General features: G+C 39.4%; 1 protein-coding gene across 1 annotated transcript; it reads right to left on the bottom strand.

Annotated features, from left to right (window-relative positions):
• Positions 1–312: 312 nt before the first annotated feature.
• ripor3 (RIPOR family member 3) lies at positions 313–23,232 on the bottom strand. Its single transcript, XM_087800614.1, has 25 exons — positions 23,059–23,232; positions 11,292–11,390; positions 11,069–11,218; positions 10,936–11,014; positions 10,846–10,869; positions 10,737–10,790; positions 10,524–10,673; positions 8,398–8,461; positions 8,301–8,344; positions 8,110–8,235; positions 7,908–8,053; positions 7,025–7,151; positions 6,802–6,938; positions 6,554–6,730; positions 4,834–4,906; positions 4,543–4,755; positions 4,341–4,486; positions 4,112–4,280; positions 2,512–2,641; positions 2,288–2,449; positions 2,071–2,235; positions 1,799–2,001; positions 1,641–1,724; positions 697–787; positions 313–637 (listed from the first exon to the last, which is right to left on the bottom strand). The coding sequence occupies exons 1-25, from the start codon at positions 23,061–23,063 to the stop codon at positions 537–539; spliced, it is 2,919 nt and encodes a 972-aa protein (XP_087656740.1). The 5' UTR covers positions 23,064–23,232; the 3' UTR covers positions 313–536.
• Between the last annotated feature and the right edge of the window lie 630 nt (positions 23,233–23,862).

The raw sequence follows: 23,862 nt of genomic DNA, 5'->3' as shown, positions 1-23,862 counted from the left end.
CTGTTTTTAAAGTGTTAAGTTCGGTGACGGACAACAGTGTGTGATGTTGTTGCTGAATCCACCGCACACTTGCTTTGGTTTTAATTTAAATAAAGTTTTTTTCCTCTCAAAACGGTTGGTTTTGGAAACTTAATTCATGTCGTAGGAGAACGTGGAGGAAGTTTTATTCACAGCAATGTCCATGTTTACTTTTATTTTCAAGTATTTGTTTAACGGTTTAAACTGTGGTGCCACTAGAGGGCGCAGTTGCAGGCCAACCTCTATTTTTTATAGTGGTTCCTGCACTTTGGCTGAATTAAAATGACAAAATGATTTAAAAAATAATTATTTAATTATTGGATAAAAACAAGCTCAGCCACAATGAAAAGTCTCTGAATGTCTTTCTTGCATCTTTTCCACTCGTTTTCATCAGAAACATCCGGAGGAACATTAACTTCCTGAAGTCCAGCTGAAGTATTGGTTTCAGTTTCTCCACCTTCACTTCCTGGTCGACACCTTCACTTCCCAAACCTTCATTTTCTCTTCTTCTCGGCGAGCTATAGGATGGTGATGTGGGTCTCCTGGTTCTGGTAGGCCTCCTCCTCGCCCTCGCAGATCAGCTGCTCCATCCTCTGAAAGGCCACGAGACCCTTTTTACCTGCGAACACCAGAAGAGTCTCATGAGGTTCTCGCACGAGTGAGTGTGAACCTTCGTACCGAACGACAGAATCGTTTCTCTGGCAGCAGATCGAACGTCTTCATCTTCACATCTCCACAGCTCGGCTATAAAGTCCACACTCTCCGTCGCCTGAGGACCACAAGGATTGTTTGTGAATGTCTTGACCTTTCGTGACCTTTAGTGCTCATTCTGTGGTCGGTCACTTGAAGCTCATATTGGCTTCTCTGAGTAACTATGACTTCCTGGTCTGCAGTGGTCAGTAGCTGTTAAAAGTTGTCTATGGAAAATACTAAAAATCATTCCAACGGGTTTAGCTCGTGGGTCGGAGGTCAAAGCTGACCAGGGGTCATTTATTTATGGCCCATAAGAGCTTTAAATATCTGAAAATGTCATTCAACGGAGGATTCAAGCACAATAAAAACAACTTTCATAGTTCTTTTGTGGTTTATATTTCAATAAAGTTTGGAAATTTAATTTAATTTAGAAGTAAAAAGCAAATATTTACTGCGTTTGTTTATTTTTGTGTTGCAATTAAACTTCCGGCTGCTAGATGGCAGCAGTTGTTACGTCTTCCACAGCTAAAAGAAACTTTAAATCCTGCAAGATCCTGGCGATGGCTGAGGACGAGAGGATACAGTCGGCCCCAGCAGCTTTTGAAGCTGATCTTCGGCATCGGTTTTGCGGATTTTTTTTAATTTAGCTTATTTCAATATATTGTATTAAGCTGAAGGCAGGAAGGACAAACTTGACACAACCACGAAAACTTTGAGGAAGGTACTTATTATTATCTTAATTATGGGACAAAACAATGCACTCCCATGATGCCTCTCTTCACACTGGTATATTTAGTCGCTACATTACCGTATTAAAACTACGTCTACGTTACAGTCAAAGGTCGTCTGTGATTGGTCGGCTGGGCGGCAAAGCACAAGGAACCACTTGACCGGTCTCAGGAGGTCACAACGTTACTGTCCCTGCTCACCTTCAGACACTTGAGGGCCAGGCACGAGCCCAGCTGAAGCTTCACGTCTGGATCCTTCAGACTCTCGGTGAAGTAGATCAGAGCCTGCAGGTGAGACTCGGATCAACTCCCATGTCTCTCAAGATAAATCAATTTTGATTGACAGCTCTCTCTCTCACCGTCCTCCTCAAGACCCTGCTGGCGACCCCCCTGCTCACACACTCAGCCGCCGACCTGCAGACCTTGTGGTTGGGGTCGACCAGCAGGAGAGCCAGCGTCTGCAGGGTGCAGTCGAGGGGGAGGAGTCTGGACAAGCTCCGCCCCTTCAGTCTGTTCAGAGCCTTCCTTCGTTTGGGGCCCCTGAGGGCCGACAGGACGTGCTCTGGCAACACAAGTCATTTCTTTATGAGCTTTGAAGAAGTCGTTTCAAAATAAAAGAACCAACGACTACCTTCTTTGGCGAGACGAGAGACGTGGGCGCTCAAGTCCTGGACCCTCCAGCGGCTCAGGTGCACGGACAGCTGGAAGACCGTGACCCTCTCTGGACTGCAGACGGTCCGAGGACAGGGGAGGGTCCTGCAGGGCGCCTGGACCTGCTGCAGCAGCCGGCTGAAGACTGGAGAGAGAACTCTTGAACGTGTCCGTGAGACGCCGACGACAGGAAGTACCTTTCTCCGACTGACCCGGCGGCTTGTCCTTCACCTCCCGACCGAACCGGTTCCTCAGAGCTCCGGAGAACCGGTCGGCACGGCAACAGAAGGGAGAGTCCTCGGACCCGCACTCGTCCCAGAACCGCAGCACGTCCCACGACCTCTGGTCCTCGGGCATCACTGCAGGAAGTCGGGCGTCAGCGTCTCTCTCGGGGTCACGTTTCAAAATAAGAGACACGTACGGTCGACGGCGCTGATGTCGTCTTTCTTCTCCAGCAGCAAACAGCTGATCGTGTCCAGAACCACAGCCTGGAGAGACATTTCCTCCAGAAGCTCCGTCCTCGCTGGACCGAACTCTGTTGTCGCCATCATCTGAGAAGACGTTTGACAAACCAACTGAAGTATTTGCAACTTTGTGGCGACACCTGGTGTTCAAGGTAACACATTGCATCCTGATAAAGTTAAACGTAAACTAATGATAAACTTCAACTCTCTTGACATGTAGTGAATGTTCTTCAAGACGCAGTAAGTTCTCATCATGACCATGTTTTACACTTTATTACTTTATAAAGTTGATCTGAAATCTGGACGAACGAGAGGTTACGAGAGTCCACTCCTCCTCCAGCTGTAATCACGCTTTGTTTATACAATGAGTCCATTGGAGGTGGAGACTTCCAGGATTTATGATACACGGTGAAAAACCTCCATGTTTGACCAATCACAGCAGAGTGAGTGTGGTTATGATCAACAAGATTTCATCTCCAGAAAAAAACTGTTTTCAGTGGGCGGAGCTTAAATTCATTATCTAATCTCAATATTTCAATGAAAAGAGAGTTTTGTACAAACACACACTGATGATACAATAGAGTCACACATCACAACAACACACACACACTGATGATACAATAGAGTCACACATCACAACAACACACACACACTGATGATACAATAGAGTCACACATCACAACAACACACACACACTGATGATACAATAGAGCCACACATCACAACAACACACACACACTGATGATACAATAGAGTCACACATCACAACAACACACACACACACTGATGATACAATAGAGTCACACATCACAACAACACACACACACTGATGATACAATAGAGTCACACATCACAACAACACACACACACACTGATGATACAATAGAGTCACACATCACAACAACACACACACACTGATGATACAATAGAGTCACACATCACAACAACACACACACACACTGATGATACAATAGAGTCACACATCACAACAACACACACACACACTGATGATACAATAGAGTCACACATCACAACAACACACACACACACTGATGATACAATAGAGTCACACATCACAACAACACACACATTTAAGTTAACCTTCGAGATACGAGTTATTCTGACATTTATGTTTAAAAAAAACGAAACAACTTTTATTTATAATTTGCACGTCTTTTTTTTTTTTGCTGTTGAAGTGATGAAGTAAATGGACATATGCTGCCTGTTAAGCACTTTATTAAGTAAAAAATAAATAAAATAATATTGTCCTGATGAAATAAACCCCAGAGTTGAATAAATAATGAAAATGATTCACTAACATGTCCTTTATTACTGTATATTGAATTTGCTTTGAAATGCGGATCAATTTAATCTGTAATCTTTTTTTTTTTGGCACCAGAGGATGAACTTGAATATCTTATGTAACATTTCCAGCATTATTTCTTCATCCACATTAGTATCGTGATCTTTAGCTTTTATGTTCTGGTTCCAGGATGAGTTTAGTGAGAAGATTCTCTGAGCGAATAACGTAATAATAAAGGTGAAGATCTCATCTACCTTCAGGAGGACGCAGCAGGTGTCCAGGTGAGTCTCTAGAGTCTGGTCCAGACTCCAGTTCCCTGTGGTCAGCGGGGGGGCGACCAGCAGCTGCTCCTCAGAAGCTGATTGGCTGTGGTGAGCGAGGAGGCCGAGGCTCCTCAGGGTACTCTGCTGGAAGGAGCTGATTCTTCAGAGATAAAAGAAAGAGTTAAAGTGAGACTCGTCGTTAAAAGTGAGGCCGACTCACCCGCTGTCCTTCAGCCTCACGCTGCCCACGCAGGACGAGTCGTCGTCGGCGCTGAGGTCATGTGACAGGAAGTCAAAGCTGCCCAGAACCTCCTCCACAGCCAGAGTCTCCTCTGAGGTGGAGTCCCTCAGCAGCGACAGGTCGTTCTGGACACGGAAACATCATGTTAGGAGCCTCGTGACGCAGAGGATCCTCGCTCTACCTTCAGGATGGTGACCAGGTGCAGGATCTGCTGCTGCAGCGTCCTCAGAGGCTTCTCCGCCTCCCTCTGGTCCTGCAGGATCTTCTCCAGGTCTGAGACCAGAGCTCCGAGCCGGAAGCCTTGAGCCCGGCGTTGACCTGAGCTCGGCCTGGACGAGGTGGAGTCGGTGACTTCGACAGAAGACGACGAGACAAGGGTCGGGAGAGACTTGTCCTGCAGGAGGAGAAAGACTTTTTAAAAAATATTCTTTATCGTACAGACATGTCTGTTGATTGACAGTTGAACTTTCACCTGTGGAATGATGTCATCATCACGCGTCACATCTCCACGTTTGTTCTTCCTCAGGATGTCGGGCGTGCTGGACCTGCAGGACCACGAGTCACCATTTCATCGTGTGTGTCGTCAAGAACCAGTTGATACTACGTACCACGGTATATAGTGATGGTGTAGTAACAAGTATATACTTGTAGTATTGTCCAGTACTTAACTCTGGTGTTGTGATAGTGTAGTAACAAGTATATATGTGTAGTATTGTCCAGTACTTAACTCTGGTGTTGTGATAGTGTAGTAACAAGTATATACTTGTAGTATTGTCCAGTACTTAACTCTGGTGTTGTGATAGTGTAGTAACAAGTATATATGTGTAGTATTGTCCAGTACTTGACTCTGGTGTTGTGATAGTGTAGTAACAAGTATATATGTGTAGTATTGTCCAGTACTTAACTCTGGTGTTGTGATAGTGTAGTAACAAGTATATATGTGTAGTATTGTCCAGTACTTGATTCTGGTGTTGTGATAGTGTAGTAACAAGTATATATGTGTAGTATTGTCCAGTACTTGACTCTGGTGTTGTGATAGTGTAGTAACAAGTATATATATGTAGTATTGTCCAGTACTTGACTCTGGTGTTGTGATAGTGTAGTAACAAGTATATATGTGTAGTATTGTCCAGTACTTGACTCTGGTGTTGTGATAGTGTAGTAACAAGTATATACTGTATGTATAGTATTGTTGAGTACTTGACTCTGGTGTTGTGATAGTGTAGTAACAAGGATACATGTGTAGTACTGTCCAGTACTTGACTCTGGTGTTGTGATAGTGTAGTAACAAGTATATATGTGTAGTATTGTCCAGTACTTGACTCTGGTGTTGTGACAGTGTAGTAACAAGTATATATGTGTAGTATTGTCCAGTACTTGACTCTGGTGTTGTGATAGTGTAGTAACAAGTATATACTTGTGGTTTTGTCCAGTAGTTGACTCTGGTGTTGTGATAGTGTAGTAACAAGTATATACTTGTAGTATTGTCCAGTACTTGACTCTGGTGTTGTGATAGTGTAGTAACAAGTATATATGTGTAGTATTGTCCAGTACTTGACTCTGGTGTTGTGATAGTGTAGTAACAAGTATATATGTGTAGTACTGTCCAGTACTTGACTCTGGTGTTGTAGTATTTACAGACCACATGACTCTTGACGAAGTCAAAACTGCTTTCATTAGTTTTCAAACCAAAATATGTCCAAACATCAGCTTTAAAAGCTGCTGAAGTCACTGTATCCTCTCGTCCTCAGTCAATCCAGGATGTCTCGCAGGATTTAATTCTTCCTTTAGTGGCCAGAAGTTAAATTGCAAACAATTAAAAAAAAGCATAATTTCAACTAGCAAGACTTCTGTGTTTCCTTCTCAAAACAATTTATTCAGTCGTTACTTTCTCTCTCCATTTATTCTCTCCATCAACAGACTCCTCATCCAATCACACGATCACAGCTCCTCCGTAGACCAATCATCACTGACTGACTGCCACTGTATCCTCATGTCCTCAGTCAACGTCGGGATTTCATTGTCCTTTAGCTGCGGAGGACTGCTGCCATCTAGTGGCCGTATGTTTAATTGCAACACAAAAATGAACAAACGGCATGTATACTATGAATAAATCGTTACTGGGTCATGAAGAAATGTTGCGATATCTACGTGTATCGATGTTTTCTCAAACCTCCAGTTTGATTTCTCACCTCTGCACGGAGCTGCTTCCTGCCTCTTGGGTCGAGGCGGCAGAGACGCTTCTCTCCCAGCCTCCCTCCTCCTCCTCCTCCTCCTCCTCCTTCACCTCCTCCTCCATCACCCTCTCCTCCTCCACCTCCTCCTCCAGGGACAGCTGCGACCGGCTGGTTCCACGACTGAGACTGACACTGAGGAGGTTCATCAGGTTCATCAGGTTCATCAGCTTCAGGAGGAAGATCTTCGACAGCGAGCGTCAAACCTGGCGTCGTGGTTGATGGCGGCGAGCGAGGGGTGAGACAGGTAGTTCATCAGGGAGACACTTCCTCTTCTGGTGGTGCTTCTGGACGCCAGAGACGAGAGAGAACCCTCCTGGTTGTGCAGCCCTCGGACCATCGACTGCCAGGAGTGAAGACAGGAAATGAGGTTTGATCCTGATATGGTGTTGACATGTTTCGCTTCTCCTCCTCCGGACCGACACTCACAACGAAGTACTTCTCAGAGAAGGACGGAGTACTCGGTGCTGTCCAGCTGTGCATCGAACTCTTTCTCCCGGACACTGAGTGGCGGCTGAGCGGCAGAGGACGCATCTTATCGCAGCTGTTGAAGGGACTGAAGCAAAAGTTTGAGAAAAAATCTTTCTTTAGGTTTGTTATAAGTGATATAAATTATTTGTGTTCATACGTGTGTGTTTATCTCACTGTGTGAGTCTGTGTTTAACAACAACTGTTGTGTGTAACTGTGGAAGTATCATTGTCATCAGAATATTGAATGAATTTAACATTTAAAATATTGTCATTTTGAATTGAAAGTAATATTTTCATTAATTTATATTTTCAAAGATTGAATTCGTTTTCATTTAATAATTTAATCAAATCATTTTTAGATTAAAAGGTTGGATTTAATTTTTTTAATAATTGACAAAAAAATGAAGATTCCAATAATTAAAAAACACATTTTCTAAATGGGATATTTTTTTATTCGTAGCCTTTTTAATTCAATATAGAAATGATGGGATAATAAAGCCTTCAGACAAAACCAACAGAGCACCGAGCTACTCCATCAAACTTTCAGCCAATCACGCGACGATCACATGACACACATTTTAAATTGAATTTTAAAAGCTACATATAAAATGTTTAAAATTTTTACATTATTGAAATTGAAATATAAAACTATGTTTGAACACAAATTAATCAATCTATGTTCATAAAAAAATGTGATTATCAAAACACAAGTTAAACTTTAACCAAGTATTAAATCATTAGAATAACAATCCAATGATTTAAAAACAACTATTCAAAACATTTTTAATTTAACCATGAAGACACTGAACTAACAAACGTTCTCCTCGGAGGCTCCACCTACTTCCACGTGACCTCCAGCTGCAGCTTGATGGTTCCCAGCTCCGTCACGTCCACCAGCATCAGCTGAGGCTTCGCCGCGAAGAAGTCGGCGCTCGCGCACGTTACCGTGCCGACCAGCAGCCGGCTCAGACCCTTGGCCTCCGTCACCTGAGACAAGCCAGGCTCAGAGGAGGAACCGTCCAGACCGGGCGACGACGTCGTACCTTGATCTCAAAGTTGTGGTGGATGTGAGGGAGGAAGACCATCTCCTCCTCGTCCCAGCTCTGCGAGTCCTCCGAGTCGATCTTCCCTCTGATCCTCCAGCGCTGGCGGTCCAGACGCACCTCCACCTGGTCACGTCATGGAAGAGACCTCGTGATGAAGACCAGAGCTTTGGACACTTTCATCTCCTCACCTCGTACTGATCCCCCGGGCAGAGGCGAGCGAAGCCAATGAGACCTGAGACACGAGAGGTTTGACTCGGATCAAGGAGTCACTTTGACTTGAAGTACCTTTCATTTTGATGTGAAGTTCTCCCAGGAGGATCTCCAGCTCGCCCTCCATCACCGACATGTCCTGCACACAAAGACCATCAGACCTCAAATCTTCACGAGCCTTGTTGCAACGACATGAAGATCACGATTTCAATCTATAAGTTTTGTTACCTCTAAAAAACGGAATATTTTATACCTAAAATATGTTCACAGCAGCAGAAATTAAATATATACCTCAAAGTAATTCAAAGATAATCCAGAATTCTGCAGCTCAAATCCTTCGTCTTTGAAATTAATTTAAAGCGGTTTTTAATCACCATTTCTGAGAATATACTTTTTTATTTAGTGCAACAAACAATATTACCTTTAAATCAACAACAAAATACCTGAGCATATTTAACTAGATTAGATAGTATATAAATCTATGTGTAAAACTACTTCAAGGATACATTTTTAAGACGCAGTACAAACAACATTTATATGAAGTTATAATGAAAAGTACTGAGAAGTGAATCAAAGTTCCAACAAATTGTCTTGAAAGTACTTATTTTGATTTAAATAAGATACAAATAAATACATAAAAGGCTTCTATCAAAGCTTAAAAAAAGGATGAAAATGTTTTAAATATACTCTTTCAGAGTTTTTCTCTTTGAAGCACAAAGAGCTACAAACAAGTCTACTTGCATCATCCAGATGAATTGTTTTCATGATCTTTATATTTGATGACATTCAAACCACATACACACGACACTAACTACAGATGTTTTCCAGAGGTTTTTAGCTCCTTTTGGCAACAACAAGGAAGCAGAAAATGAAGACAACATTTAAAAAAGCATGTAGTCTGACCTCTCAGGTTTAAGGTGGAAGCACAGCTGCATCGGGTCAAAACAATGTCAAATTTTGAGTTTAATTGAATTAAAATCATGTTTATTAGATACCAAGTAAAGGAGATTTCGAGTCAGTCTAAGTTATAATCTGTGTAGGAGCCTGTTGAGCAGCATGTTATCATAGTTCATCATATAAATCATGAATATTATATGAGTCTTAAATTGAAGTTTAAATCTCTTGAGGGCCGTATAAAATGACTTTGAGGGACACATTTGGCCCCCAGACCTGATGGCAGGTGAAGAACTCTTCAGCCAGAATTCTGAGCCGCTCTAGTAGAAGAACTCACATTTCTCCTTAAAACTCTTCACTGGCTTCCAGTTTCTTTCAGGATCATTTTAAAATTCTGGTTCTTACTTTCAGATCTATTCATGGTCAGACCTTCCATCAGTGATCTGATCCAGACTTACACCCCAGCTCGGGCTCTGAGGTCTGTGGATCAGAATCTACTGATGGTTCCTGAACTTCCAGACTAGAGGAGAGAAATCCTTCCAGACTGTTGCTCCTAAGCTTTGGAACCATCTCTGTGTTTGATGATCTACTGACTCCTTCAAGAAACATCTGTGTTTGATGATCTACTGACTTCTTCAAGAAACATCTGTGTTTGATGATCTACTGACTCCTTCAAGAAACATCTGTGTTTGATGATCTACTGACTCCTTCAAGAAACATCTGTGTTTGATGATCTACTGACTCCTTCAAGAAACATCTGTGTTTGATGATCTACTGACTCCTTCAAGAAACATCTGTGTATGATGATCTACTGACTCCTTCAAGAACCATCTGTGTTTGATGATCTACTGACTCCTTCAAGAAACATCTGTGTTTGATGATCTACTGACTCCTTCAAGAAACATCTGTGTTTGATGATCTACTGACTCCTTCAAGAAACATCTGTGTTTGATGATCTACTGACTCCTTCAAGAAACATGTGTGTTTGATGATCTACTGACTCCTTCAAGAAACATCTGTGTTTGATGATCTACTGACTCCTTCAAGAAACATCTGTGTTTGATGATCTACTGACTCCTTCAAGAAACATCTCAAGACACTTTTATTTGAGCTTTTCCTTGATTTTCTGAGACTCCTGTGTTGTTCTCAGTATTATCTTGATCTTTAAAGTATGTACTTTATTGAATATTGTTTTGATTGTTTAAGCGCTTTGTGACCCTGGTCTGGAAAAGCGCTATACAAATAAAAATGACTTACTTACTTACTTTCAAGGAATGTTCATGTCATTGTAATAGTTTGAGACGCACCTGCAGACTGAGCCTGTGGCTCCGGTTCAGCTCCACCAGACTCTCTCTGGACGCTCTGGACGAGGCCGACAGAGAGAAGGCTCTCCTCATGTTCAGCGCTCCTCGGCACAGCTTCCACTGGATGCAGTAGTTTTCATAGAGTTCCTCCACCTGCAGACGCAGAGGATCCACCATGAAACAAAATGAACAAAACATGTCCCAGCAGAAACTCACCTTACTGATCTGAAACTCTAACCTCCTGATGTGTCTCTCGAGAGCCCGGATCTCCTGGAACGAGAGCTCCGTGAACGTTCCTGCGAGAGAATACTTTCTACACACTTACCTTCTCCAGGTCGTACAAGAACGCCTGAAACACGTGAAGAAAAAACGATATTGAGTCCAAGTTCTTCTGAACGTTCAACTCTTCTCTCACCAGTCGTGAGTTTCTTCTGGTCTCTCGCTGCCGTGACGACAGGAAGTCCATCTCCGTCTGAAGACCTTCCAAGCAGTCCCTGGAACACATGGTCTCAGCGCCGCTGGATCGACGAACACTCGTGAGATCTTACTTGAGTCCTCTCCGGAGAGCTTGGAAGACCAAGTCCACCTCGTCCGGCTTCGCTGTCCAGGCGTCTCTTCTGCCGGGGGGCTGATGGACTCTGGAGGTTTTTCCTCCCGAAAGGGATTTGGAGCGAAAAGAGTTTGGAGTCGAGGACGACCTACGAGAACATAGAGACGAGGATGAGAACGAAAGATCTACTCGACACTTAAACAAAGGGATCAGCGTCTCACCGTCGTTGTCCGCTCAAAGACCCGAACCCGGTGAAGGATCGACTCCGAGGGATCGGACCTCCCTCTGAAGGAGTGTCGAACCTCAGCTTCAACGACATCCTGACGACGCAGGAGCAGAAAGTCATCAACAAACAAGATCTTCTTGAATCAAATCTTCTCTCATTTTACACAGAGAACCTCACGGCAGGAATCATGTTGGAAGATGAATATAATCCAACAATCATCATCTTGAATCATTAAAACTTTACTTTCCCATTCTTTCATTTCCTCCATCAACCACTTCCACGTCTTCCTTTTCTCCTCCTTCCTGGTTCCTCCATCTCAAACATTCTTCACCACAACATCTAAACACCTTCTGAAGTCCTTCAATTGGTGTCAGATTCTATCTGAAGGTGCTTTGTTGACACTTAACGATATATTGTGATATATTGTGATACTGTAATATCAAGTCTATATGTGTAGTATTGTCAAGTACTTGACTCTGATGTTGTGATAGTGTAGTAACAAGTATATATGTGTATTATTGTCCAGTACTTGACTCTGGTGTTGTGATAGTGTAGTAACAAGTATATATGTGTAGTATTGTCCAGTACTTGACTCTGGTGTTGTGTTAGTGTAGTAACAAGTATATATGTGTAGTATTGTCCAGTACTTGACTCTGGTGTTGTGATAGTGTAGTAACAAGTATATATGTGTAGTATTGTCCAGTACTTGACTCTGGTGTTGTGATAGTGTAGTAACAAGTATATATGTGTAGTATTGTCCAGTACTTGACTCTGGTGTTGTGATAGTGTAGTAACAAGTATATATATGTGTAGTATTGTCCAGTACTTGACTCTGGTGTTGTGATAGTGTAGTAACAAGTATATATATGTGTAGTATTGTCCAGTACTTGACTCTGGTGTTGTGATAGTGTAGTAACAAGTATATATGTGTAGTATTGTCCAGTACTTGACTCTGGTGTTGTGATAGTGTAGTAACAAGTATATATATGTGTAGTATTGTCCAGTACTTGACTCTGGTGTTGTGATAGTGTAGTAACAAGTATATATATGTGTAGTATTGTCCAGTACTTGACTCTGGTGTTGTGATAGTGTAGTAACAAGTATATATGTGTAGTATTGTCCAGTACTTGACTCTGGTGTTGTAATAGTGTAGTAACAAGTATATATGTGTAGTATTGTCCAGTACTTGACTCTGGTGTTGTAGTATTTACAGACCACATGACTCTTGACGAAGTCGTAACTACTTTTAATTTGTTCAAAATATGTCCAAACATCAGCTTTAAAAGCTGCTGGAGTCACTGTATCCTCTCGTCCTCAGTCATCACCAGGATCTTATTGTTCCTATAGCTGTGGAGGACGTAATGACTGCTGCCATCTAGAGGCCGGAAGTTTTATTGTTGCAACACAAAAATAAACAAATGGCTCAACTATTTGCATGTTAATTGTAAATAAAAAAGTAAGGTTGAATATCAACAGTATAATTTTTAAAGAAACACAAAAGGAATTCTAAATAATTCTAGAACTTCGATGGAATACATGCAAAAATAAGGGAAACATCAACACAAAGACCTGCTGTTGTGATGGCGTCTAGTTTAAAAGTACACAAAGAGACGAGGTTGAGATTTAAACATTACACCGAGTTGAATCTGTAGGATTTAATTTTAATTATTATCCTTATAAAAGGATTCAACATGATGTGTTCTGACAGTTTTGTTCTTTTCGTACAATTTACAGACTGATGGTTCCAAGAAACTCTCAGAAGAACTTCAGAGAAACATCAGAAGATGACAGGAGGATAAACTTTACCAACAACTGAGGACACGAGAGCAGCAGAGATTTCATTCCTCGTCCAAAGCAAGAAGAGGTTCTGACAGAATCGCACAGAAAACAACAACTTGAAACAAAGACGTAAACGTCTCTCGACCGCGTTTGTTGTAAATATTGACAGAAGTTTGTGCTTCAGTTTTACCTCAGGAGCTTCCAGACGTCCACGCTTGCTGCTGGTTTGTGTGATCGCACACTAACAAGCTTCAGGTGTGCGGTCGGAGCTGCTGCAGGTTGTGTGTCCTTGTGTGTGTTCTTGTGTGTGTTCTTGTGTGTGTTCTTGTGTGCGACACGTACACACACCATCACAGAAGAGGATGAGGACGAGAGTGTTCTTGTGTGTTTGAACGGAGACTGTGTGGTTTCATAATTGTGTGTTTATTTTGCACTGTGTGTGTCCTCGCGTGTTGTTTGCCGCTTGATGTCGAACTTGTTTGTGTTGTGGACGTTTAGTAGTTTCTTCATGCATGTAACCTTCGCGTGATATCATCTTATTGTGTTATTTATGTAACAGGATTTTTCTTTTCCAAGAAACTGTATTGACAGTAAAGTATCGCCTTTTCTTTATAAAACATAAATTATATTTTTGGCTTGTAAATCATATTTTATTGTTATATTGTTAATAGTTCGATAAACTGTATATAAAAGAATTCGATTTTTTTTAATTTTTACAATTAATAGCAAATATTTATGCCGTGTTCATTTTTGTGTCGCAATTAAACTTCCTGCCGCTAGATGGCAGCAGTCATTAGGTCCTCGACAGCTACAGGAACATTGAAATCCTGCGAGATCCCGACGATGACTGAGAACGAGAGGATACAGTGAGTCCAGCAGCTTTTAAAGCTGATTTTTGGACATATTTTTCGTTTGAAAACAAATGAAAGCAGTAACAACTGAGGACGAGAGGATACAGTGACTCCAGCAGCTTTTAAAGCTGATGTTTGACTTCGTCAAGAGTCATGTGGTCTGTAAATTCTGCAACACCAGAGTCATACTACACATATATACTTGTTACTACACTATCACCCTATATCTCAATATATCATATCGTTGCCAGTATATTGTAAGTAAGTAATTTGTATTTATATAGCGCTTTTCCAGACCAGGGTCACAAAGAGCTTAAACAATCAAAACAATACTCAATAAAATATATACTTTTAAGGTCAAGATAATACTGAGAACAACACAGGAGTTCCAGAAAATCAAGGAAAAGCCTGCAGGAATAAAAACGTCTTAAGATGTTGAAGGAGTCAGTAGACTGCGTGGAACCATCAGTAGATTCTGATCCACAGACCTCAGAGCCCGAGCTGGGGTGTAAGTCTGGATCAGATCACTGATGGAAGGTCTGACCATGAATAGATCTGAAAGTAAGAACCAGAATTTTAAAATGATCCTGAAAGAAACCGGCAGCCAGTGAAGAGTTTTAAGGATCGGAGAAATGTGAGTTCTTCTACTAGAGCAGAGTTCTGAATCAACTGTGATGTGATTGGCAACACCTCTACTGCTATGTATTATAGAATCTTCTGTCATTAACAGCGACAGAAGACAAGTAGAAGTACACACAAACTGAGTAAAATGTGAACATGTATTTGCATCAATTCTCCATTTAAAATGTGTAACATTAAACATATGTCCAAAATAAATCCTGTTAAATAGCATGTCTGACCAAGTATTTACTTCCAAATGGATATTTTATGTATGTCTATTTATTGTTGGATATATATTTAAAAAGGTCAAACAAAGTTAAATCCTATATATTTATTTATGTCCTCACACTGACATATTCCTGGAACACGTCTGTGTAAAAGCTCCAGACTAAACATCTATCAGCGTGAAAATCCAACATGATTCATATGGAATAAATATTTTCAAGCTCATCTTGTTCTTTGCATCATTTGCGTCGTGTAAATGAAAGAGGGACGGGCCAATCGAAGAGGTCAAAGGTCGCGGATGTCTCCCGGGTAAAGAGGTATGTGGATCTGGCAACGCAGATGTGGCGGCCCCCGAATTCTTCTGCGTCACGTGATCGATCTGGTTTATTTATATCCACGTCTGCACGTCACATGTTTCAAACCCTGAATGTACTTCACGTAAAACTTCAACCACGACCCTGATAACTCTGAGGCTCCGCCCCCTCGACCCGCCGATCATCAAGATTTATTCAAGCTTTGAACGTCTTTCTGTTTCCTCCATTGCTTTCTTTACTTCGGTGTCTTCCTTCACAAAATATTATGGTGTTTTCTCTTTGTGTTCTTCTTTTTGTGCGAGCCCGAGAGTGTTGTGTGGTGTGTTGACGTTCAGGATCAGTGTGCGTTTCTGCCAAAGACTCTAAAGTAACCAAATCTGAAATCTATTGACTTAAAACTCTTTTCACATGCATGCCGCTCATGTCTGCATCCTCCAAGGACTCGCACATCTGGAGCGTCGGACGGACTCAACACGACCCACGGATCCTATACATGCGCACGATCAACAACACGTGTGTGTCCGCACAGCAGTGTGTAGCTGTGATGAAAGCTCTGGACTCATTATGTTGCCTTGAAACTGTCTAAAAATTCCACTCAAACACAACAACGAGGTTGTTGCTCCCACTTCAGGAAACATCTGTAAACATCACTTGAAACAGCTTCTAAAATCATCTCACTTTCACACAAACATGATCAACTCAACTTCACAATGAAGACAAATAATCTTACTGTAAAACTTTACTGTAGGATGATTTCAGGGGTAAAGTAATTATGAACGTGGTTTTTTTTTGTGGGGTAAAATGTTTACGTTTTTTTGCAGGTATCAGGTTTTGTAGGAGAATTTTGTATGTTCAGTGTGAATTCCTTTAACAGTGTAGTACGTATGAGGAATAATGAAATATAAATGGAGGTCACGGCTATGACTGAGGACGAGAGGATACATTTGACGCTTTAAAAATGGATGTTATGTGTATGGTATGATATATGTTATGTATTTTTGTTTTAAAATTTTTTTTTTACAATTAAAACAAAATAAGCAAATATTTTAAAAGCTTAAAAGCTGATTTTTTTGTGACTTTTATTTGTTACGTTTTAAGTCAAATGAATAATAATAATAATAATAATAATAATAATAATAATCTCTATTTATATAGCGCCTTTCTCGACCAGGGTCACAAAGCGCTTTGACAGCCATTCACACATCTTTACATTGTCTGATCTCTGATTCCCATCAGTGTTTATTTTAAAAGCCTGAGATGCTGAAGCTAATATCATAGATTTTGGTTTATGGGCCCTGATTGGCTCGAAATACTTTTGAAATGTTCATATTGTACAATGTCTACAATCAAACTTTACAACATTAAATACAGAAAAAAGTTACATTTTAAGAAGGAAATTATTTGTAGAATTATAAATAGTAAAATATGCGATGACGTGATTTAATGACTTTATGTGTAATACAAAATATATTAAGTCATTTACAATTATAAGATATTTAAATTTAACATTAACTGCTACATTTAATTCAAACACATATTGAACACAATTTATTTAAACTTGAAGTACAACACACCTATGTTTACAGTAGTTTGAAAGTCTGGCAACAAACATATATTATTTTGAAATAAAAGACTTTCAAATGTTAGCATGAAACATGTTTCTATATTTTAACGAAACTTGAACGAGAGTAAAACACGTGTCTGAGCGACTCAGAAAGATTTAAAGTAAGAATATAAACATTTACAAACCTCATGCTTGTTTGAGGAACGACGTGAAGAAAAAACAAGACGTTTGTTAGTTTGGACGAATCTCGTCACGTGATTCAATCATCGTCGTCACAGTCACCGGAAGTTATATTTAGCTCTTTTATCCTCGTCAAATAAAAGTAATCGCAACATTTTTTTTTTTTTTAATTAAGAATATCTTTTAAATGTATTTGTATTTTTATTTTATTTTAATAATAAATATGTATACTTGTCGATGTATAGTTAACGTGACGTTTAACGTATCGCGATATTTGAGGTGACCGTTGAAACGTGTGTTAATAAAAATAAAAGTTAAATTTAAAAAAAAATTGTTTTGGTCAACACAAAACGTGCTGGTGTAAGAAATGTAATTTAAGTTAATTTATATATTTTCTTACATTATTAAATCCAACCAGTGTTGTGACCTCCATGTTTTATTTCCAGCTGTGAATCTAAAAACACTAAAACTAATAAAAGTCTGTTGACTTCCTGCAGCTGCAGTTCACAGACCAGAGCAAGAAACCTCTGGTGGGTTTGAAGATGATTTACCATCGTTTGACTCAAGTTTAAAGTCTGGATCACTTTTCATCACTGTTGGACATTTTTTAAAGCTTGTGTTCTTTTGTATCTACTTTTGTGTATGTTTTTCAACTATCTTTTGTTTCTACTTTTTATGTATGTTTTTAAATCTTGTGTTCTTCTGTTTCTACTTTTGTGTATGTTTTTAAACTATGTGTTATTTTGTGTCTACTTTTGTGTATGTTTTTAAACTATGTGTTCTTTTGTTTCCACTTTTTTGTATGTTTTTTAACTTTCTGTTCTTTTGTTTCTACTTTTTTGTATGTTTTTAACCTTTTGTTTTTTTATTTCTACTTTTGTGTATGTTTTTAAACTATGGGTTCTTTTGTGTCTACTTTTGTGTATGTTTTTAAACCTTGTGTTCTTTTGTTTCTACTTTTGTGTATGTTTTTAAACTATGAGTTATTTTGTGTCTACTTTTGTGTATGTTTTTAACCTTTTGTTTTTTTATTTCTACTTTTGTGTATGTTTTTAAACTATGGGTTCTTTTGTGTCTACTTTTGTGTATGTTTTTAACCTTTTGTTTTTTTATTTCTACTTTTGTGTATGTTTTTAAACTATGTGTTATTTTGTGTCTACTTTTGTGTATGTTTTTTAACTTTCTGTTCTTTTGTTTCTACTTTTTTGTATGTTTTTAACTTTCTGTTCTTTTGTTTCTACTTTTTTGTATGTTTTTAACCTTTTTGTTTTTTTGTTTCTACTTTTGTGTATGTTTTTAAACTATGAGTTCTTTTATTTCTACTTTTGTGTATGTTTTTAAACTATGAGTTCTTTTGTGTCTACTTTTGTGTATGTTTTTAAACTATGGGTTCTTTTGTGTCTACTTTTGTGTATGTTTTTAAACTATGGGTTCTTTTGTGTCTACTTTTGTGTATGTTTTTAAACTATGAGTTATTTTATTTCTACTTTTGTGTATGTTTTTAAACTATGAGTTCTTTTGTGTCTACTTTTGTGTATGTTTTTAAACTATGGGTTCTCTTGTGTCTACTTTTGTGTATGTATTTAACTATGAGTTCTTTTATTTCTACTTTTGTGTATGTTTTTAAACTATGAGTTATTTTGTGTCTACTTTTGTGTATGTTTTTAAACTATGAGTTCTTTTGTGTCTACTTTTGTGTATGTTTTTAAACCTTGTGTTCTTTTGTTTCTACTTTTGTGTATGTTTTTAAACTATGAGTTATTTTGTGTCTACTTTTGTGCATGTTTTTAAACCTTGTGTTCTTTTGTTTCTACTTTTGTGTATGTTTTTAAAGATGTTGTTCTTTTGTGTCTTCATTTGTGAATGGAATAAAAAGTTGTTTTGTTTCTACTTTTTGTGTATCCCTGTGTTTATCGTGAACTTGATTTTTTATAGATTTATATATATATATATATATATATAAATCTATAAAAAATCGATATGTTTATGTTTATATGTATTTATATATTGGTTTAAATCCAATTATTAAAAATGTAACCTTTCATCATTGAAATTATTAAGTTAAATAATTCAATAAAATATTAAAATGCTTAAAAAACTTTCAATAAACAAATGTAAAGTTCCATCATGTAAACACAGGGTTCACTGGAGAGATCAAGAGCTGAAGGTTCGTCTTCTGTGAGGATCAGAAGAAACTTCTTCAGACTCGATCTGCAGTTAATCGTGTTAATGACGCAGTCGTTAGTCGCGGAGCTGACGAGCCTCAGGTTTGTTTTCTCCTCGTGTCTCATATCAGGAGTAAACAGAGTAGCCTGGAGCTCCTGGAGCTTCTGCTGCGAGGAGATAAACACCATGAAGAGCTCAATGTTGAAGCTTCTCGCAGGAGATCCTCGATGGAGAAGAGAATCTAGTTTTGATGTATTTTAATGTTTTTCCTCCGAACCAAAATACTTGAATCTTCAAAGTGAATATAACAAGGTTTTGTCAAGAATATGATGATAAATATCAACATATACTGACAACAATTGATATACTGTATATATATACGTAGAGAGAGCGAGAAACTGTAGTAACAAGTATATATATGTGTGGTATTGTAGAGTACTTGACTCTGGTGTTGTGATAGTGTAGTAACAAGTATATATGTGTAGTATTGTCCAGTACTTGACTCTGGTGTTGTGATAGTGTAGTAACAAGTATATGTGTAGTATTGTCCAGTACTTGACTCTGGTGTTGTGATAGTGTAGTAACAAGTATATATGTGTAGTATTGTCCAGTACTTGACTCTGGTGTTGTGATAGTGTAGTAACAAGTATATATGTGTAGTATTGTCCAGTACTTGACTCTGGTGTTGTGATAGTGTAGTAACAAGTATATATGTGTAGTATTGTCCAGTACTTGACTCTGGTGTTGTGATAGTGTAGTAACAAGTATATATGTGTAGTATTGTCCAGTACTTGACTCTTGTGTCTACTTTTTGCGTGTTTTTGTTTTTACCTTTTGCTTAAGATTGTGTATACATTGTGCGTAAGTTTGTGTCTACTTTGTGTGTTTTTGTTTCTAAACTTTTTTTTCAAATCAGTAAAGTGCTGTCAAATATCATTATATATATATATATATATATGTATGTTATGTATATATATATATATATATATATATATATATATACACACACAAAGTGTACGATGTTCTACACACACATGTCCAGGCGCCTCCAGCTGTCACACCTGGACGAATGGGTTTGACCTTCGACCTGGAGTGTGTCCCAGACTCAGCCAGTCGTGTCTGACTGGACTCTTGAGACACATGAATCTGTGTGTAGACGAGCTGATGTGATGTGTGACCACCGTGCTGTGTGTGTGTGTGTTTGTGTGTGTTTATGTGTGTGTGGGGGTGTGTGTGTTTGGAATGTTCTGAACATGACCTCACTTTTAGAAGTCGGTGTCTATGTATCGTTTTTGTCTGCTCAGCAGTCGAGAAGTTCACTGTCTTCTGTGTGTGTTTTATATGTTCTTTGTATGTGTGTATACTTGTTCTGTTTGTGTTTAGTTTGTGTGCGTTTTGTTTCTTCTTTTTGTGTTTGTTTCTGTCTGCCTTTGTGTACATTTTTGTCTACACTGTGTGTGCTTTTGTTTCTAGTGTTTGTGTAAAATTGTGTCTACTTTGTGTGTGTTTTTGTGTCTACTTTGTGTGTGTTTTTGAGTCTTCTTTTTGTGTAAGTTTGCGTCTACTTTGTGTGGGTCTGTTCCCCCCTTTTTGTTTGTACTTTGTGTCTTCTTTGTGTGTGTGTTTGTGTCTACTTTGTGTGTGTGTTTGTGTCTACTTTGTGTGTGTGTTTGTGTCTACTTTGTGTACGTTTTGTGTCAACTTTGTTTGTGTCTAATTTAAGTATTTTTTCTGTCTCTGTCTCTGAATTTTCTAAATGTGTTTTATTGATTTAAAGATATTTTTTTAATTAAATGTATTATTTATGTATCATTATTATTATTAACTGTTGACTAATAAATATGTTGAAATAAACTCAAACTTAAACGAGTCATGAATAATAATAAATAAAACTCCCACAAGTATTGTCAGTATTTATTCATAAAAATGTGTTTTGACCTCATGTGTTTCTCTCTGACCTGCTTCTTATTTTAATATCAACTCTTGTGTTTCTAAGGCTCATCAGATCAGACTTCAGGGTCAGGAACCTCCTCGGGCTCAGCAGAACCTCCTCAGGCTCAGCAGAACCTCCTCAGGCTCAGCAGAACCATCTCGGGCTCAGCAGAACCTCCTCAGGCTCAGCAGAACCATCTCGGGCTCAGCAGAACCTCCTCAGGCTCAGCAGAACCATCTCGGGCTCAACAGAACCTCCTCGGGCTCAGCAGAACCATCTCGGGCTCAGCAGAACCTCCTCAGGCTCAGCAGAACCTCCTCGGGCTCAGCAGAACCTCCTCGGACTCAGCAGAACCTCTCGGTCTCAGCAGAACCTCCTCGGTCTCAGCAGAACCTCCTCGGGCTCAGCAGAACCTCCTCGGGCTCAGCAGAACCTCCTCGGGCTCAGCAGAACCTCTCGGTCTCAGCAGAACCATCGAGCACACGAGCCCAGAGGAAGACGTCATGTGACTAATTGAAAGCAGCGCGAGGGAAGATTCAAGAAACATAAGATTTATTTCTCAACATTCCTTGCCGAGCTGAACTTGACCCGACGACCCTGAGGCTCACGTCTCAACTTACAGACTCGCTGGAGGAATGTTAGCAACAAACACTTTTGATTGAATGACATCATAACTTAATAAGTGTTTATTGAACGTGAGTCACTGGAAATAATGTTTCTTTCTCTTCATTTTGCGTCTACTCTTTGCATAATATTGCGTCTACTCTGTATGTGTTTTTGTGTCTACTTTTTGCATAATATTGTGTCTACTTTGTGTGTTTTTGTGTCTACTTTTTGCATAATATTTTGTCTACTTTGTGTGTGTTTTTGTCTCTACTTTTTGCATAATATTGCGTCTACTTTTTGATGAAAGGATGAAAAAGGGGGATGACGATGAAAGTGAGGGATGAGGATGAAAGTGAAGGATGAGGATGAAAGAGGGGGATGAGGATGAAAGAGGGGGATGACAATGAAAGTGAGGGTGAGGATGAACTTGAAGGATGAGGATGAAAGTGGGGGATGAGGATAAAAAAGGGGGATGAGGATGAAAGAGGGGGATGACGATGAAAGTGAGGGGTGAGGATGAAAAAGGGGGATGAGGAAGAAAGTGAGGGATGACGATGAAAGTGAGGGGTAAGGATAAAAGAGGGGGATGAGGATGAAAGTGAAGGATGAGGATGAAAGAGGGGGATGATGATGAAAGTGAGGGGTGAGGATCATAGAGGGGGATGAGGATAAAATAGGGGGATGAGGAGGAAAGTGAGGGATGATGCTGAAAGAGGGGGATGAGGATGAAAGTGAGGGATGACGATGAAAGAGGGGGATGACGATGAAAGTAAGGGGTGAGGATGAAAAAGGGGGATGAGGAAGAAAGTGAGGGATGACTATGAAAGTGAGGGGTAAGGATAAAAGAGGGGGATGAGGATAAAAGAGGGGGATGACGATGAAAGAGGGGAGGAGAGTCGTGGAGAAGATCACGACCCGAGTTGTTCTGTTGATGTTTGTTTGTCAGAGAGTTCATGAGAAACTGAACCAGTTCATGTTGAAAAACAAAAGTTTTATTTTTAAAAACTGATATGTATATATTTATTATTTGAATATATATGAATATCTTCAGAAAATATTTATTAATTTATTATTATTAATTGTTTTAATTAATAAATCCTAATAATACTATATTTATACTCATTTATATCATTATTCTCACTATATTTTTATGTGTATTATGTTATTATTATCATTGTTGTTATTTTAAATGACAGTTTAGTTCAAAAGACATTTGTTTTAAAATGAGAATTTTATTTAAAATAGCTTTATTAATAATTATTTTCCTTCTGTATTAAAAAAACACACATTTTACCTTCAATTATTTAAATTGTGTTTATTTTTCTTTTAGTTTTTAAATGTTATGATTTATAGTTTTTGATGAATTCACAAACAATAGTTTTATTTTAACTCATCAACTTCATGATAATCCAAGAATATTAAATCCCACAGATTAACGTCAGAATTGAACCTTCAACCCAGAAGATTCTTCCTTCCAATAAACTCCCAGAATGCATCAGAAATAGAATCAAACGTTCACTCACTTCATAGACGAAGATCCACTTTGTTCCAAATGTCAATCATGATTCTCAGCAACACTCGGTGGACGATCCATCCTTGTGTGTGTGTGTGAGAGTGTGTGTGTGGGGGTGTGTGTGTGTGTGAGTCTGTGTGTGTGTGTGAGTCTGTGTGTGAGTGAGTGTGTAGTCGGCTGCTCACTCCGGATAGTGTTGAGTGTGACTTTAACTTTGGCTGCAGCAGTTTTCTCTCTCTCTCTCTCTCTCTCTCTCTCTCTTTCTCTCTCCCCTCCTCTCTCTCTCTCCCCTCCTCTCTCTCTCTCTTTCTCTCTCCCCTCCTCTTTCTTCTCTCACTCTCTCTCTCTCTCTCCGGTGTTCCGTCACTTTCTCTGAATATTAATTTTCCTCCTCTCAAGAGTTTTCAATCACTTCTTCATCTTTCTGTTTCTTCTCCCTATTTCTCTCTCTTTTCTAAACCTTTAAATTCCAACAAGCTTCAAGTCTCTTCGTGCTCTGAGACCCTCCTTCTTTTCCTCTTCTCTTCTTGACCCCCCCTCTCTCTCTCTCTCTCTCTCTCTCGCTCTCTCTCCCTCTCTCTCTCTCTCTCTCCCTCTCTCTCTCTCTCTCTCTCTCTCTCTCTCTCTCTCTCTCTCTCTCCCCCCTCTCTCTCTCTCTCTCTCTCTCTCTCTCTCTCTCTCTCTCTCTCTCTCTCTCTCTCTCTCTCAGCTGGGCGTGGATCATACTTGGCAGACTCGGGTTCAAACTTCAGATGTAAACTTTCTGACCTTGACGTTCTAACTCTATTCATTAAGTTAAAATGATCAAATGAAT

The sequence above is a fragment of the Callionymus lyra genome, chromosome 10, assembly GCF_982586985.1.
Source record: "Callionymus lyra chromosome 10, fCalLyr1.hap1.1, whole genome shotgun sequence".
NCBI classification, from domain to species: Eukaryota; Metazoa; Chordata; class Actinopteri; order Syngnathiformes; family Callionymidae; genus Callionymus; species Callionymus lyra.
Note: the sequence above shows the minus strand (reverse complement) of the source record. Positions and strands in the feature narration are given on the sequence as shown.